Below are 18,894 nucleotides of genomic sequence, written 5' to 3'. Positions count from 1 at the left end.
GAAATTGAGAGTAACGCGGGATGTCTCCAAGCCCGTCATTCTCTCCCTCCAGGCACCCCATCCACTTAGCCATTCCTCCCAGATTGCCAGGCTGTCCAGGGGGAGCGTTCTAATACGGTATCATTCCGGAATTTCGGGCTTACTCCGTTAAATGAGATAATATTGACAAAGCGCACAGATCTCTTCGCACAGAGCCTTGCCCTCAGTGAGCGCCCAAAGAATGGCTGCCCTATCTGTACACCTTTCTCTGTCCCGCTTCCACCAGAGCATCTTGTGTGCTGGAAAGTGCCCGGAGAGAAGACACTCTAGACCCTCTTCCCACTCCCACTTTATTACGCTGCCTCAAGGTCCTGGGAACCCTGAAGTCCTTCCAGCTGTCTAACTCCTAGAGTCAGTGGCTGAGCAGGCAGCGTGAACGATGGCTCCTAGAGACCAGTGCTGAGCAGGCAGTGTGGACGGTGCTCAGAGGATTTTGTCCTCTTTGGGGACCTGTTGGCTTCTGGTGGGGAACCCGGCATGAGGTGGGAGAATGCTTGGAAAGTTCCATCAAGAGACTCGGCTTCAAGATCTGTGGTTTCTTTAAGTACCAGGTCACATCAACAGCGATTCAGACGGAAGGGGAAGGGACGCGCTCGAGGATGGAGCACCTCGCCGGGCGCTAGGACCCAGTGGCTGCGCTGGAAAAAGAAGCTGCAAGTTTTTCTAAAGAGTTATTCCAACTTTTCCCTTTCCCCGAACCCCTTTCCGACTACTCTCTCCGGATGTTGTCCCCCAAGCCCTACCACCTGGGGGGGGGGGCGGTGAAGGGTTGGAGCGGGAGGGATGGAGAGGCGCCAATGGGAAAGTTTGTGCTCTCTGCCCTTCTTTCTCTGGCCTCTTTTCCACCTCCCCCTGCTCTCCCTCGGCAGCCAGCTCAGCTTCCCCAGCCCCCATTCCACGTTGACTGCTTTGGGGGAAGGGGGGGTGCATTGACAGGAAGAGGGGGAGCCAGCGCCGGGCGAAGGAGAAGCTGGAGGAGGAGGCGGAGGAGCGCGTTGGTCTCTCCCACTCTCGGCCATCCCAGCTCCAAGCACCATGTCCCCCTGGGGCTCCCTCAGCCGCACCCTCCCCCTGTTCCCCATCCTGCTCCTGCTGCTGCTGCAGGCCTCAGGAAGAGCCCTGAGCCGGGCCAGCCCAGGTGGGGGACCCTTAGAAGATGTGGTCATTGAGAGATATCACGTCCCCCGAGCCTGTCCTCGAGAGGTGCAGATGGGGGACTTCATCCGCTACCACTACAATGGCACCTTTGAGGATGGCAAGAAGTTTGATTCCAGGTAATGGGGTGGGGGGACCCCCAAACATCATTCCTCATCTTCCAAGCACTCCCCCTCCCTGACCTCGGAAATTCACCTTTGACTCCAAACATTCTTGGCTCCCCAGAAATCTCCTGTAACCAAAGACGTCTTATTCTCCCGCCCCACCAAAAATTCCCTCCTCGACCTCCAAAAACTCTCACTTCTCCATTCTTTCACCTCCCAGCCCTCCATGCCCACATCCCCATTTTCCCCTACGTGCCCGAGATAGCAACACTCAAGGGCTGATTTGCCCTTAATTTGCATAATGTTTGCGTGCTGACAATATTATCTAAAGAAGTTGGGTGTGGGTATCCAGGGATCTACTCCATGGCATTGTCGGTGCAGTTATGCCAATGATATATGTGGGAGGAGGAGGGTGAAAATCAGTCTGGGACCCCCATCTCAATTTAACACTAGTTCCTTTTCTCCCTCCACTCCTACCAGTTTGAGGGTCTTTGATGTAAGAAAGGGGACTGGAATTTAGGGGACGGGTTTGTTCAGGGTCTTAAGGGAGTCTTTGTAAAGCATAGACACAGGAAAAGTGGAAAGAAGTTGTACTGATCTGGGAGTGAGGGAAAAGAGCAGAGCTTTGCCCATCAGAGACATCTCTCCTGTGTGCCCCTACATCTCATTGCTGGACTCCCTCCCAGCCCCTCCAAGGCCCTTTCTCTCTGACTCTCCTCCCTCAGCTTCCTTCCATTTTAAAAAGCCTAACCATAGCTGCCCATCTTGTGGACCTGGAGATTTGGAATCTGATTCCTCATCTTCTCCAGGGAGACCACAGTTGGGTGGGAGTTAGGGGAAGGGGAGGAGACAATCCTGATCTGAAGTTGGCTTCCAAAGATGAAAGGGGAAGTACCCAAGATTCTAGGTCTCCTCTTGCTCCACTTTAACAAGTCAGTTCTACCAACCCAGGCTGTGACTGGGAAATAACTGCTTTGTAAAACCACTAAGATATCTTTGGAATCATCAGCTCAGATGCTTTGGGGAGTTGTGGCAGAGGAGGTGGTCAGTGCTGGGTAGTAGTGCAATAATAACTAGGAATGTGCTCACATAAGGCAAAAATGGGGTCCTTTTATGGGGGGAGGAATTATTGTTGTAAAGGATGTGTGGAGCAGCCTGTCTCCCAGAACAGCCCTGGAAAGAACCTCAAGATGAAGTGTGGAGATAGGAGGCTCCTGAGGAGAAAGTAGATACCATTGGCATTGTTGCCCTGGAGCAAAGCCCCATTTATACTGGATACAACTCTGCTAGGGAGTCTTTTGAACTAAACATTACTTCAGATGACCCAGGAATCGTGCCCCTCCCAAAAATCTTAGTGCTACTTTCCCTTTCTCTTTCTTTCCTTCCTTCTTTCCTTCCTTCCTTCTTTCCTTCCTACCTTCTTTCTTTCTTTCTTTCTTTCTTTCTTTCTTTCTTTCTTTCTTTCTTTCTTTCTTTCTTTCTTTCTTCTTTCCTTTCTTTCTTCCTTCCTTCCTTTCTTTTTTCTCTTTCTTCTCTTCTCTTCTCTTCTCTTCTCTTCTCTCTGTTTCTCTCTCTCTTTCTAATAACCCTTACCTTCAATCTTAAAATTAATACTGTGTATTGGTTCCAAGGCAGAAGATCAGTAAGTGGAAGTGTCTGGGGCTCTCAATCCACTGAGCCACCCAGTAACTGACTTTCTAATCAAGTTGTTGTTTGGGCAGGTAGATGGCAGTGATTGAGCTCCAGACTTGGAGTCAGGAAGACTCATCTCTCTGAGTTTAAATCCAGCCTCAGATATTTACTATCTGGGTGATCCCAAGCAAGTCACTCAACTCTGTTCACCTCAGTTTCCTCATCTGTAGAATGAGCTGGAGAAGGAAATGGCAAACCACTCCAAGATCTTTCCCAAGAAAACCCCAAAAGGGGTCATGAAGAGTCAGACTTGACTGAAAAATGACTAAATAGCCAAATTAGGCCTGGATATGATCCAGCAGGCTTAAACCCAGGAAGAGCAAGAATCCCAGTTTGACATTCAAGCCCCAAATAAAAGGGGGCTTTTTTTTCATTTCTGAAAGAGGACCAATCTTGATGCAGCACGGGTCATTGAGGATATGATAATTCAGCTGGGGACAGGGAAAACTATGTAGGAGTGAACAAGACTGGGTAGGGAACACTGTTTATGTATATGTGTATCTATACATATGTCAGTCAATGCTGAGACTTGTGGTTATCATGAGTGAATAATAATACTAATTAATACAAATTTTTAAGCATTTATGTCAATCAGGTATTTGGCACAGTGGATAGAGTGCCTAGTCTTGAGTCAGGAAGACTTGAATTCAAATCCTCCCTCAAACTCATACTGGGAATGTGACCCTAAGCAAGTCACTTAACCCTGTTTGCCTCAGTTTCTTGATCTAGAGGAGGAAATAGCAAACCATTCCAGTACCTTTGCAGCCAAGAAAACTCCAGATGGGTTGTGAAATGAGTGAAAAGACTGAACAATAACAAGTGTTTACATGATGACTTAAGTTTGCAGAGTATTGTCTCATTTTATTCTCTCAATACCCTGGAAGATAGGTGCTATTGTTGTTCCCATTTTATAGATGAGGGAACTATGGCAAGTAGAAATTGGGTGATTTGCCCAGGGTCATACAGCTTATAAGTATCTGATATGGGATTTGAACTCAGGTTTTCCTTGACTCCAGGCTCAACATTCTGTCCACTGGGCCACACAGCTTATTGGTGATCATAGTAACAGGTAGTTTATATGTATTTTTTCAGAGGCATGTCAAACAGGAGATTGGCAATCTAGAAATATGCTTTATGTATGCATATGTGAGGATTTATCTGTGTGTACCTATAGTTTGATAGCTCACATTTCTAAGGTGCTTTACCCTTCCCCTATGACTTAGGCAGTACAGGTATTATTATCCCTAATTTATGGTTAAGAAAGCTGAGGCTCAGAAAGTTCAAATGACTTGCTAAAGTTGATATAGCTAACAAAAAGTTTAGTCTGAATTTGAACTCTGGTCCTCTGACTCCAAATCCATTTCTCCTTTTTATTTGTTTTGTTTTGTTTTGTTTTTTAAACCCTTAACTTCTGTGTATTGGCCCCTTGTTGGAAGAGTGGTAAGGATGGATAATGGGGGTCAAGTGACTTGCCCAGGGTCACACAGCTGAGAAGTGTCTGAGGTCAGATCTGAACCCAGGACCTGCAGTCTCTAGTCCTGACTCTCAATCCACTGAGCTACCCAGCTGCCCCCCTTCTCCTTCTGATATACAACATGACCCCGGACCGTTTTGACCTATCCCCATCTCCCCTTCTACAGCTATGATCGTGGAGCGACAGTGGCAGGTGTGGTAGGTGTGGGTCGACTCATCACTGGCATGGACCGAGGGCTCATGGGCATGTGTGTCAATGAACGAAGACGTCTCATCGTGCCTCCCCACCTTGGCTATGGAAGCATCGGGGTTGGTGAGCAGGGAAGAGGGAATGACTGGAAAACAGAAGCATGGAAAGTGGGGGAGAGCCTTTAGCCAGAGGAAATGGTAGGGATCTGCGGCCACATAATACCTAATGCTTAAAGATTTACAAAATGAGTAGTACAAGTATGGTCATCACCATTTTACAAAGGGGGAAAGCGAGTCTCAGAGGGGTGTAAATAATTAAGCCATAGTCCCCACACATTGGGGAAAGGTTGCACTCAAATCAAACTCTGAGTCCAGGGCTTTTTCCACCATGTCACACTGCCTCCTCCATAGAATGAAGGAAGCCATGTGGGGCACTAGAGGCTAGGATGTTCCCAAGGAGGAGGATCTCCTTATGAAGGGAGGAGTGGGACTTCTCCTTGCTTGCCACTGTGGCTGACAGTCTGCCCTACCCTCCTCAGCGGGGCTGATCCCTCCTGACACCACACTATACTTTGACGTTGTCTTGTTGGATGTGTGGAACAAGGAAGATTCGGTGCAAGTGAACACTCTGCTTCGGCCACTATTTTGTCCCCGCATGGTCCAAGACAGTGACTTTGTCCGCTATCACTACAATGGCACGCTGTTGGACGGAACAGCTTTTGACTCCAGGTAGTGGGGTTCTAGGGGATCTTGGGAGGCACTGAGGAATGTGAAACCTGGGAGATGGGGGAACCAGGAGTCTTCTCTCTACTCAATCCCTCCTCTAACTCATTGTCCACAGCTACAGCAGGAGTAGCACTTATGACACCTATGTGGGCTCAGGATGGCTTATCAAGGGCATGGACCAGGGCCTGCTGGGGATGTGTCCTGGAGAGAAAAGGAAGATTATCATTCCTCCCTTCCTGGCATATGGAGAGAAAGGTTATGGTGAGAGCAGTGGGTTCTTGGTGGCTTGAGATGGATGGGTCCTGGGAGAAGATGAAGGTGCTAGAAGGAGGTAACTCTGCAGGTTGACTTTGAAAAGATACAAATTCAATGCAAAGGCTACCCACCTCTTGACAGAGCAATGATTAACTCAGGATGGCCACAGATTGTTTGGACATGCTCAGTGCAGAATTTTGTTTTGCTTGACCACACACATTTGTTATGTGAGTAGTGGGGAAGGGGGGAGAAGGAGGACAATGGAAGGAAAAGAAATTTTATATTGGTTTATTAAAATTTTAAATTAAAAAATGATATACAGACTATTGTAATCCAGAGAAGAACAGGAACTCTTTCCTTCCTTCTTCCTGGCCTTAAAGGACAGGGGATTCCTTTTTTTACCCTCTAGGAACTGTGATCCCCCCTCAGGCTTCCCTCGTTTTCCATGTCCTTCTCATCGATGTCCACAATCCCAAAGACAGTGTCCAGCTAGAGACTTTGCTGCTGCCTCCAGGCTGCGGGCGGAAAGCCGTGGCAGGCGATTTCATGCGATACCATTATAATGGCTCCCTCATGGATGGCACCATTTTTGACTCCAGGTAAGAGGTAGAGTAAAGCTAGGGGAGAATAACAGGATATAAAGAAGTGACTGAAACAAGTCATTGAAAATAGAAGAGAGACTGGAGGAAGGTCTGGGATGGGGCCAGGGGGAAGAATCATAGAATCTTAGATTCAGAAGGGTCCTTCCCATTCATGGCCAACAAGTGGTCATCCATCCTCTACTTGAAGACCTCCGATGAGAAGGAGCCTGGCAGGTCCCAAGGCAGCCCATTTGATTTTTCAATATCTCTAATTGCTCAAAGGCTTTTCCTAATATTAAGTCTAAATCTGACTCCTTGCAACCCCAACTCTTTGCTCCTGTTTCTGTCCCCCTTTTCCCAGAGCCAAAAAGAATAATCAGGTTATTAAGTGCTTACTATACACAGGGTACCGTGCGAAACCCTGGGGTACAACAAAAATTAAGTGTTCCTGCCCTCAAAGAAGCTTTCATACTGTAAGGGGAGACAACGTGTGCATACTTAGATATATTCAAAATATAGCTCACAAGCCATCCCAGTTAAGGTCAAAGGTAGACCCTTAGGAACTTGGGGAACATTGGGCAAACCCTCTTAGCCAGCTGGTGGGTCCTGCCCTGCAAGTCTACCTAGTCAGCTCCCTTTCTGAATGAGACAAACAGGCAGGCCATAGTCCCAAAATAAACACATGGCATTTGAGAGGGGAGACACCACCAGAAGCTCGGGGAGGCTCAGAAAAGACTTCATGAAGAAGGTGATACTTGCGTTGAATACTAAAGGAAATTGGGAATTCATAGAGGCAGAGGAGACATAGAGATGCATTCTAGGGATGGAGCACAGCCTATGCAAAGATAAGGAGTCAGGAAGTGGAATGCCATGTGTAAGGAATAGCAACAAGGTAAATGAAAGTCTATTAAGGGGAGTAATGGATATTAAGAGGAAAGGTAGATCAGAGCCAAGTTGTGAAGGTTTTAAATGTCAAATAGAAGAGTGGATATTTGATCCTAGGAACAGGGAGCCACTAGAGTCTGTTAAATAGAGGAATGGTCAGTCCACTATTTTGGCAATATCATTTTGGCAGCTGTGTGGAAGATGGTTTGGAGTGAGAAGATACTCAAGGCAGGAAGGCCAGTTAGAGGCAGCTAGGTAGCTCAGTGGCTTCATGCCTGAAGATGGGAAGTCTTGGGTTCCAATCTGGCCTCAGACACTTCCTAGCTGTGTGACTTTGGGCAAATCACTTAACCACCATTACCTAGGCCTTAAGGCTCCTCTGCCTTGGAACCAATACTTAGTATCATTTCTAAGACAGAAGGAAAGGGAAAGAGAGAGAGAGAGAGAGAGAGAGAGAGAGAGAGAGAGAGAGAGCGAGAGAGAGGGAGGGAGGGAGGGAGGGAGGGAGGAAGGAAGGAAGGAAGGAAGGAAGGAAGGAAGGAAGGAAGGAAGGAAGGAAGGAAGAAACACAAATTTGTCCTAGCAAAGGGCAGTTAGGTGGCATAGTAGATAGAACACTGGGCTTGGAATCAGGAAGATTCTTCTTCAGGAGTTCAAATCCAGCCTCAGATACTTCCTACCTGTGTGTAACCCTAGCAAGTCACTTAAACCTGCTTGCCTCATTTACCTCATCTGAAAATGAAATGGGGAAGCAGATGACAAACCATTCCTGTATCTTTGTTGAGAAAAACCCAAATGGAGTCAAAGAGAGACAGACACAACTGGAACGACTGAACGACAACAATCTAACCCATGCTATCTCTGTGACTCTGGGCAAGTCATGTAAGCTTTCAGTGCTCTGGGTGGCTCCTTAAAACCATAAGTTGCAGAGAAGGTGTTGACCTACATTGATAGAGGGAGCACCTTCTCACCAGGAGTTCCCTATACCCCCCAAAATCACAGGTCAAGTCCCTATCCCTGTATTGACCATAATATATAACCTGGGTATAAGTAAAATTTATGTTCAACAAAATCATTTATATATTTTCTTATCTCTGCAATAATATAACCTTCAAATTTCATAGCACACTTAGTGAAACATATGCCACACTGGTGTGTCATCAACCACCCTTTGAGAACCATATGCTGGACACTGTGGGATGAAGAACCAAAATAAACAGCCCCTCTTCTCTAGGAACTTAGTCTATTCAGAGAAACAACATTATACACATAAATTCAAATACAAAATATATATTAAAAAATACAAAGACCTTTGATGGTGGGAGGAAGTAGTGCTAGGAAAGTCAGGAAAGGCTTCATGGAGGAGGTGATCCTTGAGTTAAGCTGTGAAGGAAGCTAGGTTTTCTATGTGACAGAAATAAGGAGAGTGCATTTCAGGCAAAGGGTTTAGCTTGAGCAAGGGCATGGTGACAAGAGATGGAATATTATGTATAAGGGACAGCAAGCAGGCCAATTTGTCTATACTGTAGTGTGTATGAAAGATGATAATATACTCTACATCTAGAAAGGTAGTCTGTTTACCAGTGATGGACTCAAGATGTCAAATGAGACATACATTTTTGGACTTGAACAGTGAGGGAATTTTTTCCCCCTTGACTACAGCATGGTTTTTGTTCTTTCTTTTTCTCCTTCCTTCCTTCCCTTCTTCCTTCCTTCTTTCCTTCCTTCACTCTCTCTTTCTCTCCTTCCTTCCTTCCCTCCTTCCTACTTTCCCTTCTTCTTTCACTCCTTCCTTCCCTTCTTCTTTCTTTCCTTCCCTACTGCCTTCTTTCTTTCTTCCTTCCTCCCACATTCCCTTTCTTCCCTCTTTCCTTCTTTCTTTCCTTCCTCTCTTCCTCCTTTCTGTCCTTTCCTATTCCCTTCTCCTTTCCTCTCTCCCTTACTTCCTTCCTCTTCCTTTTCTTTCTTTCCTTCCTCTTTTCATTCTTTCCTCCATTTTCTCTTTCCTTTCTTCCTTCTTTCCTTTCCTCCTTCCTCTTTTTCCTTCTCTTTCTTCCTCCCTTCTTCCTTTCTTCCTCCCTGCCTTCCTTCCTTCTTTCTCTTCTCTTTTCTTCTCTCCTTTATTTCCTTCTCTCCTCTTCATTCTTTATTTCCTTTCTCTTTTCCTTCTTTCCTCCATTCTCTCTTTCCTTCCTTCTTTCCATCCTTCCTTCCCCCTCCCTATTTTCCTTCCCTCCTTCCTCCCTTCCTCCCTTCTTTTCTTCTTCCCTTCTTTCCTTTCTTTTTATCTCTTTTCCAACTTTGGGGGGGAGAGAGGGAGGGAGAAAAAAATGAAAAAAAAATCCTTGCTGATTTTTTAAAAAGCAAAATAAAAGGTATATTTTTTTTAAAGAAGAAAGAAAAGGAGAATGGAACCAGATTGTAAAAGGTTTAAAAAGCCAAACAGGGCAGCCAGTAGTTATCCTAGAGGGCAGACAGAACCCCTGGAGGCTCTTGAATAGGAGAGTGGCATGGTTAGAACTGTGCTATTAGAAAATCATTTTGCCAGCTGGGTGGAGGGTGAGAGCCTGAAGACAGGGAGACCCATCAGAAGGCTCACTGAGTGGAATTGCGAGTTGGCTACAGGGAGGTGGGGGTGGAGTGGGGTTTGGGGGAGAGGGAAAGAACATGAAACAGGTAACTATGGGAAAATATTCAAAATTAAAATAAAATTAAAAAATTAAAAAAAGAAGGCTCACTGAGGAGCCACACAGGTCTGCGCTAGAGGTGGCTAGGACTAGAGGGAGAGATGTGACTAGATGGAGAACTGACAGGGCTACAGTCCTGTCATGGAGAGCAGATGGGCCCAACTAGCCCATGAGGTGGATTGATTAGTAATGGTGTTGGGAGGGCACAGAGGAGGAGTCTCTTTGCCCACCCCTGACCGGACAACCCAATTTGTTCCCTGCTCTATATTGCAGCTACTCCAGAAACCACACATACAATACTTACATAGGGCAGGGTTACATCATCCCAGGCATGGACCAGGGTCTGCAGGGAGTGTGCATCGGAGAGCTCCGGCGCATCACCATCCCTCCACACCTTGCCTATGGAGAGAATGGAGCGGGTAAGATTTTCTCCTTTCCCTCCCCTACCCTTACAAACTAGCCTTAATCCTTCCCATCCCTTTATTTCTCAGTTACGATGGAGACAACTTTCCCCAAACCAATAGAGATACCCCCATGATGTGTAGGCAATGTCCAGGGACTTGAGCTCCAGCTGGCCTTTCTCCCCTTCCACAAATACAAAACATTTGATTATTCAGTAGGTTCTCAGGAATGTGATCCCAAAATAGAATTTTAAAAAAAAATTTTAACTCTTACCATCCACCTTAGAATCAGTACAATATATTGGTTCCAAGGCAGAAGAGCGGTGAGGGCCAGGCAGTGGGAGTTAAGTGACTTACCCAGGGTCATACAGCTAAGAAGTGAAAAATATAATTTTTTAAAGCTGTCCTTGGCTGTTGGGAAAGTCCAACCCCGGCTTCCATTTTTCCCCATAGGGAGGTCAAAGGGATCCCAAAGGCTACAGAAAGCTGGATTTCTCATCTTGTCTCTAATCTTATTTCTGTCTTATCTTACCTTGAATGACAAGGAAGAGTGCAGAAACTGTAGAGCCATGGAACCCTCAAGATGCATTCTGGTTCTGATTGAACTTGGGCAAGGGGAAGGGAACAAACATTTATTTATTTACTTGTTTGTTTTAAACCCTTATCTTCCTTCTTAGAATCAATATTGTATGTTGGTTCCAAGGTAGAAGAGCAGTAAGATCTAGGCAATGGGGGTTAAATGACTTGCCCAGGGTCACACAGCTAGGATGTGTCTGAGGCCAGATTTGAACCTGGGATCTCCTGTCTCTAAGCCTGGCTCTCAATCGTTCTGCCCCCAGACCAAACATTTATTAAGGGTCTACTCCTACACATACTATGCTGAGTACCTTACAAATACCTTGTTTGATCCTCTCAATGACCCTGGGAGGTAGGTGCTATTATGATACCCATTTTGTAGTTGAAGAAACTGAGGCAAAGATTAAATGACTTGCCTTGGGTAGCAAAACTAGTAAATGTCCAAGGCTGGATTTGAACTCAGGTCTTACTAATTTCCAGGCCTACGCTTCTATCCACAAATCTCTTGACCTCCCTGGATCTCTTTTTCTTCATCAGTGAAATGCGGGGTTGGCCTAGACAGCCTCTAAGTTCTCTTTTAGCTCTTAAGTCTATGCTCCAATGGTGTGTTACCCACCCTGGGCTCCAGGAGACAAGATCCCGGGCTCTGCCGTGCTGATCTTTGACGTCCACGTCATCGACTTCCACAACCCATCGGACACGGTGGAGAGCCAGACCCTCTCCAGGCCCATCGAAGGCTGCAACGAGACCACCAAGCTGGGGGACTTCGTGCGCTATCACTACAACTGCTCTTTGCTGGATGGCACCAAGCTCTTCTCCTCGTGAGTACGGGCAGGGGCCGGTCATGCCACACCCCGAGTGCGGGAGAGCTCGCCCACCACCACGTGCCAGGCTGTGCTTCCTCCTTATATTGGCCAACTGGGGGAACCCCAGAAACCAAACCAAACCAACTCTGATCATCTACGGGGCTGGTCATTTGGTTTCTGGACCTTCGGGAGTGGAGGTTCCCTTTTTTTTTTTTTAACCCTAATTTATCTTCCATCTTAGAATCAATGCTGTGAATTCATTCTAAGGCAGAGGATCACTAAAGGGTAGGCAGTGGGGGTTAAGTGACTTGCCCAGGGTCATATAACTAGGAAGTATCTGGATCCAAATTTGAACCCAGGAACTTCTTCATCTCTAGGCCTGACTCTCTATCCACTGAACCGCCTACCTGCCTCTGATGGAGGTTCTTTTTTTTTTTTTAATGAGATATTTAAAAATTTTTTTTTAATTTTAATTTAATTAATTAATTTAGAATATTTTTCCATGGTTACATGATTTGTGTTCTTTCCCTCCCTGCTCCTGGAGCCAATGAGTAATTCCACTGAGTTATACATGTATCATTGTTCAAAACCTATTTCCATGTTATTAATATTTGCAATAGAGCGATCATTTAAGGTAGTGATTCCCAAAGTGGACACCACCACCCCCTGGTGGGTGCTGCAGCGATCCAGGGAAGCAGTGATGGCCACAGGTGCATTTATCTTTCCTATTAATTGCTATTAAAATTTTTTAAAATTAATTTCCAGGGGACTAAGTAATATTTTTTCTGGAAAGGGGGTGGTAGGCCAAAAAAGTTTGGGAACCACTGATTTAAAGCCTAAATTCCCAATCATATTCCCATCGAACCATGTGATCAAGCAGTTGTTTTTCTTCTGTGTTTCTCCTCCCACAGTTCTTTCTCTGGATGTGAATAGTGTTCTTTCTCATAAGTCCCTCAAGGTTGTCTTGGATCATTGCATTGCTGCTAGTAGAGAACTCCATTACATTCAATTGTGGCAGATGTTCTTATTAATCTGAAATCTATGGATTGATTTTAGGGCTCCATGAATTTCAAAAATACAGTTATCTGTTCCATATTGCTGGGTTAAGGAGTGTGGCACCCCCTTGATCTAGAGAAATCCACATAAAATTTTTTGTCATCCCTTTGAATGAAGGAAGTCTGAATTTTTTCTTCCTCTTTTATGGGGTGTTTACAGGACCTTATTGTAAATTTGGAGTTAAGTGTGCATTCTGAGTTTCTAAACTTTTTCTGTGTCATCCTGTTGGCCTTCACATGTTATCTGAAACTTCTCCAAAAAATTCCCATATTCCCAAAATTCCCATTTAATTTCTTCTGCTGACCAAAGATACATCAAAACAGCGATGGAGAAAGTTGCAATGATGAAGGGGTACCTGTATTTTGACAACTGTATTTGAGTATACATAATTGGTTTCCTTGGGAAGACTATTCTTATGTTGTTGTTGTTGTTGTTGTTTTTGATGATTCTAAGGTGGCTCAGTAGATGGAGAATCAGGCCCAGAGACAGGAGTTCTTGGGTTCAGATCTAGCCTCAGACATTTCCTAGCTGTGTGACCCCTGGACAAGTCACTTAACTCCCATTGCCTAGCTCTTACCACCTTTCTGTTTTTAGAATCAATACTTAGACAGAATAGGGTTAAAAAAAAAACCAAAACCAAAAAACCTTATTCTGAGAAGGGTGCCAGGGGCTCTTCCAGACTGTCAAAAGGGTTTGGGACACATGAAAAAAATGAAGAGCTTTCTTTTAGAGTCTCTTGTTTCTTCTCTCTGATTCTCCCTAACTCTTATGGCTATTTTCTCATTCCTAAGTACTTCCCATACAAAGAGGAGGAGAAGAGAAGCAACAATTATTTATGAAGTGCCTCCTGGGTGCCAGGTTCTGTGCTAAGCTCTTTACAATTATTATTTCATTTGATCTTCACAATAACTTTGAGAGGTAGAGGCTATTAAGATCCTCATTTTATAGCTGAGGAGGCAAAAGGAGGTTAAGTGACTTGCCCAAAGTCATATAGGTAGTAAGTGTACAAGACTGGACTTGAACTAAGATATTCCTGACTCCAGACACCCGCTTCTCCACCTACGTGCTTCCTACCCTCTCTCTGTCCAGAGATGTGGAAATAAAAGGTCACTTAATCTGAGGAAAGGAGAAAGGGAAAATAGTTGCTGGAAGTCTTTTCTCCTCCTCCTCTTCCTTCTTCTCATTTGCAAGTGGGTACTAACAAGAGTCAGTGAGCTTTACATTTTAATCATTTAGTTGCTCTTCTCCCTGGCAAAGTCCCTTTCCAACCATACTAAGAACTAAGGTTCATAAAGAGTTCTTTTTTTTTTTTTTTTTTTTTTTTTTTTTTTTTTTTTTTTTTTGCTTTTAGTCTTCATATCAATGCTAAGAGAGAAGAATGGCAAGAGCTCCATAATCAGGGTGAAGTGACTTGCCCAGAGTCACACAGTTAGGAAGTGTCTGAAGCCATAGTTGAACCCAGATTCTTGCTCTCCATTCACTGAGCCACCCAACTACCCCCATAAAAGAATTCTGAGGTTTACAAAGGTGCCGAATTGGATCTTCACAACATTGGAAGGCTCAGAGTGAAAGCATTATTCCCATTTTATAGATGAATAAAATTGATGCAGAGAAAGCTGAAAATGGAGATCATACCAAGTCAGAAAGACCTGAGTGCAAATCCAGCCTCAGAAACTTTACCTATGGGACCCTGGGCACAGTCTGCATGCCTCAGTTTACTCAGCTGTAAAATGGGGATCATCATCCCACCTACCACACACAGTGGTTATTGAGAATCATAAAAGATTTCTTAAATGCTTAAGCACTCTGTCTGGCACATATTAGAGGCTTAATAAGTATTCATGTCCTTCCCTTCCCTTCCTCATTTAGCAGAGGTGGAATTAGGAGCCAGATCCTCTGACTCCTCAGCCAGGATTCTTTACACATCACCATGCTAAGGATGGGATGGATACAGGGAGAATGGAGATATGGTGGCCTGTGTGGCATCTTCTCCATTTCCTAGGGGAAGACAGAGTTAAGGTCAGGGGAATTCCTGGGGTCTAAGGGAGGGGGACTTGAGGGTGACTAAAATGCTGGTCTTCAACTCATGAAGACCTCAGTTCAAGTTCTGCCTCAGACATTTCCTTGTTGGATGACTTTATTTTATTTTTGAAAAATTTTATTTAATTAATTGATTTAGAATATTTTTCATGGTTACATGATTTATGTTCTTTCCCTCCACTGCTTCCCCCCCCCCATAGTTGACGCAAAATTCCACTGGGTTTTACATGGGTCATTGATCAAGACATATTTCCATATTGTTGATATTTGCACTTGGGTGATCTTTTAGATTCTACATCCCCAATCATATCCCCATCAACCCATGTGATCAAGCAGTTGTTTTTCTTCTGTGTTTCTGCTCCCACAGATCTTTCTCTGAATGTGGATAGCTTCTTTCTCATAAGTTCCTCAGAATTGTCCTGGATCATTGCATTTCTGCTAGTTGAGAAGTCCATTACGTTTGAATTTACCACAGTGTATCCATCTCTGTATAAGGTTCTCCTGGTTCTGCTCCTTTTACTCTGCATCAGTTCATGAAGATCATTCCAGTTCACATGGAATTCCTCTAGTTCATTATTCCTTTGAGCACAATAGTATTCCATCACCAACAGATGCAATTTGTTTAGCCATTCCCCAATTGAAGGGCATCCCCTCATTTTCCAATTTTTTGCCACTACAAAGAGCATGGCTATAAATATTTTTGTACAAGTCTTTTTCCTTATTATCTCTTTGGGGTATAAACCCAGCAGTAGTATGGTTGGATCAAAAGTCAGACAGTCTTTTAAAACCCTTCAAGCATAGTTCGTTGGGTGACTTTAGGCAAGTCCCCTAACCTCTCAGGACCTCAGATTCTCCATCTTTAAACCAGGAATAATAATAGCACCCGCTTCACCAAGTGGTTGTGAGAATCCAATGAGACGTAATGTGTGGAAAGCGTTTGGCAAACCTTAAAGTGATATAGAAATGCTAGAAGCTATTATTTCTGATGAATTATTGCTAGCATTTATTCTGGCATTTTAGGGTTCTCAAACATTTTCTATATATTATCTTATTTGATCCTCATAACTACTCTGTAAAGGAGATGCTGTTATTAGACTCATCTTCCTGAGCTCAAGTCTGGCCTCGGATACTTCCTTGTGGTCAAGTCCCTTAACACTGTTTGTCTCAGTTTCCTAATCTGTAAAATGAGTTGGAGAAGAAAATGGCATACCACTTTGCTTTTTTTTTTTTTTTCCATTTGCCTTTGCCAAGAAAACCCCGATGGAGTCACAAAGAATTGGACAGACAGAGAGAAAGTGATTTACCCAGGGTCACATGGCTAGTAAATGTCTGAGGCAAGATTTGAACTCAGGTCTTACAGACACCAAGTCTAGTACTCTAGCCACTATCCTTCCTAGCTGTTCCTAATAACCTACAGATGATTGTAAATTAAGGAGGAGGGGGAACATAAGCCCAGACAACACTCTTCTGACCCAAATCCTTATTCTCTACTTCCAGCCATGATTACGGAGAGCCCCAGGAAGCCACTTTGGGGGCCAGCAAGGTGATTGAAGGACTGAACACTGGCCTTCAGGGCATGTGTGTGGGAGAAAAGCGACAGCTAATCATTCCTCCCCATCTGGGACATGGAGAGAATGGAGGTGAGGGGCTGATGGGAGATGAGTTCAGAGGCTCTCCAATTCCTCTGACCTTGTCCCAAATGGAGAAGGCAGAAGACTGGCATTAAGAGTTATATCAGAGGAATGAGCCAAGGGACAGGGGAGGAGGGTCAAAGGAAGCACAGATAGCTTCTGTTTCCAGTCAAGGGATTCAGGAATCCCTTGACAACAAAGCATTGACTGGTGCATCCAGTTTCTTCTAGAAATCTCCCCTTTAAGTTCCAACAAGACCATCTTGGCCCCGATGGGTTAGGCACTGCTCCTTGCTACTTTTCCAAATATAGGACTTGGGGACCAATGAGGATGTGTAGGATGATAGGGCTGGGAACTAAAACCTCATTTCTGTTTCCCCAAGCCCGAGGTGTTCCAGGTAGTGCTGTGCTACGATTTGAAGTAGAGCTGGTGTCCCGAGAAGATGGGCTGCCTGAGGGTTACTTGTTTGTGTGGCATGGGGATCCCCCCACTAACCTTTATGAAAACATGGACCTCAACAAGGATGGAGAGATCCCACCTGAGGAGGTAGGCAGAAGAGCCCTATCACTTATAAAATAATTTATAAAACAATTATAAAACAGAAGTGCCCCTAGGGCCCATTCTATCCATTCATTCCATTCATTCATTCAAAAAGTATTTATTAAGAAGCAGCCAAGAGGTTCAGTAGATGGAATGCCAGGCCTGGAATCAGGAAAACCTGGATTCAGATCTGGCCTCAGATAACTTCCTAGATGTGTGACCCCGGGGAAATATCTTAACTCTGATAACCTAGCCTTGATTGCTCTTCTCTCTTGGAATTGGTACTGACAGAAGATAAGGGGAAGGAAGGAAGGAAAGGAGAGAGGGAGGGAGGGAGGAAGGAAGGAAGGAGAGAGAGAGGGAGGGAGGAAGGGAAAGAGAGAGAGAGAGAGGAGACAAGGAGGGAGGGATAGAGGGAGAAGAAAGAAACAAAGGAAGGAAGGAAGGAAGAAAGAGAGGGAAAAAGGGAGAGAGGGTGAAAGGAAGGAAGGAAAAGAAAGAAAGAAAGAAAGAAAGAAAGAAAGAAAGAAAGAAAGAAAGAAAGAAAGAAAGAAAGAAAGAAAGAAAGAAAGAAAGGAGGGAGGAAGGGAGGGAAGGAGGGAAAAGAGGAAGGAAGGAAAGAAAAAAGAAAAAGAAAGATAAGTAACCTATATTCTATTTCCAGACTCAGACATTTAATAGCTATGTTACCCTGTACAAGTTAACCCTGTTTACCTTTAAAAAATTATATAGTCCATGCCCCTCAAAGAGCTTACTTTATATTGGGAATACATAACGTGTACACAGATAAGTAAATTCAAAGTAATTTGAAGGGAAGGGCACTAGCAACTAGGGGTGATTAAGGGATGCATGGGAAGGAGTTAGGAGAGACCTTTAGGAAAAGACATTTAAATCAGTCCTTCAAGGGAGTAAAGATTCTAAGACATTCTGGGATAAGGGAAGTATTCCAGGTATGGAGAGAGGGACAACCTATGCAGACATGAGAGCAGGCAGCAGAATATCAAATATCCCTGGTAGTCAAAATGAATTCAAATATTAACCAGTTCTCACCCACCCCCAACTTCAGTATGTGTCTCCTCATCCCATTACTGCTTTCCTTGTCCTTGGTCCTAGACTCTAGATATTTTTCCTTCTCATGGTTTGCTCCATCATACCTACTCTTCTCTGGGTTCACCACCATTCCAACAGATCTAGCTCCCCTTTCCAGTTATTACTGAGTTAGGCTGGGCTGATTCAGCCCTTCCAAAACAAGGACGATCTCCCCCTAGGTACATCCTTCCTAGTTCCCCGGCTCCCGAAACCCTGTATGATTCCCTTGAGCTCTGACTTTTGCTTTAGCCTCCATCCTCTTGGTTCTCTCTTCCTCCTAGTTCTCCACCTTTATCAAGTCCCAGGTAGCAGAAGGCAAAGGGAAACTCATGCCTGGGCAGGACCCCGAGAAAACCATTGGTGACATGTTCCAGAATCAGGATCGAAACCAAGATGGCAAGATCACTATGGAGGAGCTCAAATTGAAGTCTGATGAAGACCAAGAGAGAGTTCATGAAGAGCTCTGAGGGATGGAGGACTAGGAGGTCTGGCCTAAAATGCAAAATCCACAGCTGGTGGTTGGACAGACCTCTGATATCAGTCCTGCTTCCTCTTTGCTAGGAAGCTTGGGGCTCATTTGCCAACCTGTCTTAAAGGTGATAACTGCTGCCTGGCCTTCCAACCCACACCAGATTTAAACCCAAGGTATAGGCCTCCATTTTATTCCTTCCTTTAGCCTCCCCTTAGTTAACTTTTTAAGAGTGTGAGATCTACTACAAAGCAGTTTTTGGGGGGGTGGGAGGGTAATTGGGTTTCTCTCCTTTAACAAGGGTAGAAGTAGGAGCAGCAGGTACTCCCTTATCCCCTTATATGCGTCTCACCAACACCAGATAAGTGGGGATTTTAGGGTTTGGGCTCACTTGCTTTGGCTTCTCCAAACCTCCTCTTCATTTGTTTCCGTCCTTCAACTATCTCCCCAAATTCCCTGCTTACATCTCTGGGGCTACCAAAGGGCAAAAGCAAAAGGCA

General features: G+C 44.7%; 1 protein-coding gene across 1 annotated transcript; it reads left to right on the top strand.

Annotated features, from left to right (window-relative positions):
• The first annotated feature begins 1,074 nt into the window (after positions 1 to 1,074).
• On the top strand, positions 1,075 to 18,590 carry FKBP10 (FKBP prolyl isomerase 10). The gene is made up of 10 exons (XM_044673878.1): positions 1,075 to 1,313; positions 4,631 to 4,776; positions 5,192 to 5,381; positions 5,494 to 5,639; positions 6,043 to 6,232; positions 10,060 to 10,205; positions 11,392 to 11,584; positions 16,163 to 16,305; positions 16,679 to 16,842; positions 18,207 to 18,590. Exons 1-10 carry the CDS (start codon positions 1,075 to 1,077, stop codon positions 18,390 to 18,392), a joined length of 1,743 nt encoding a protein of 580 aa, XP_044529813.1. The 3' UTR covers positions 18,393 to 18,590.
• Positions 18,591 to 18,894: the final 304 nt, after the last annotated feature.

The sequence above is a fragment of the Gracilinanus agilis genome, chromosome 4 (genome assembly GCF_016433145.1).
Source record: "Gracilinanus agilis isolate LMUSP501 chromosome 4, AgileGrace, whole genome shotgun sequence".
NCBI classification, from domain to species: domain Eukaryota; kingdom Metazoa; phylum Chordata; class Mammalia; order Didelphimorphia; family Didelphidae; genus Gracilinanus; species Gracilinanus agilis.
Note: the sequence above shows the minus strand (reverse complement) of the source record. Positions and strands in the feature narration are given on the sequence as shown.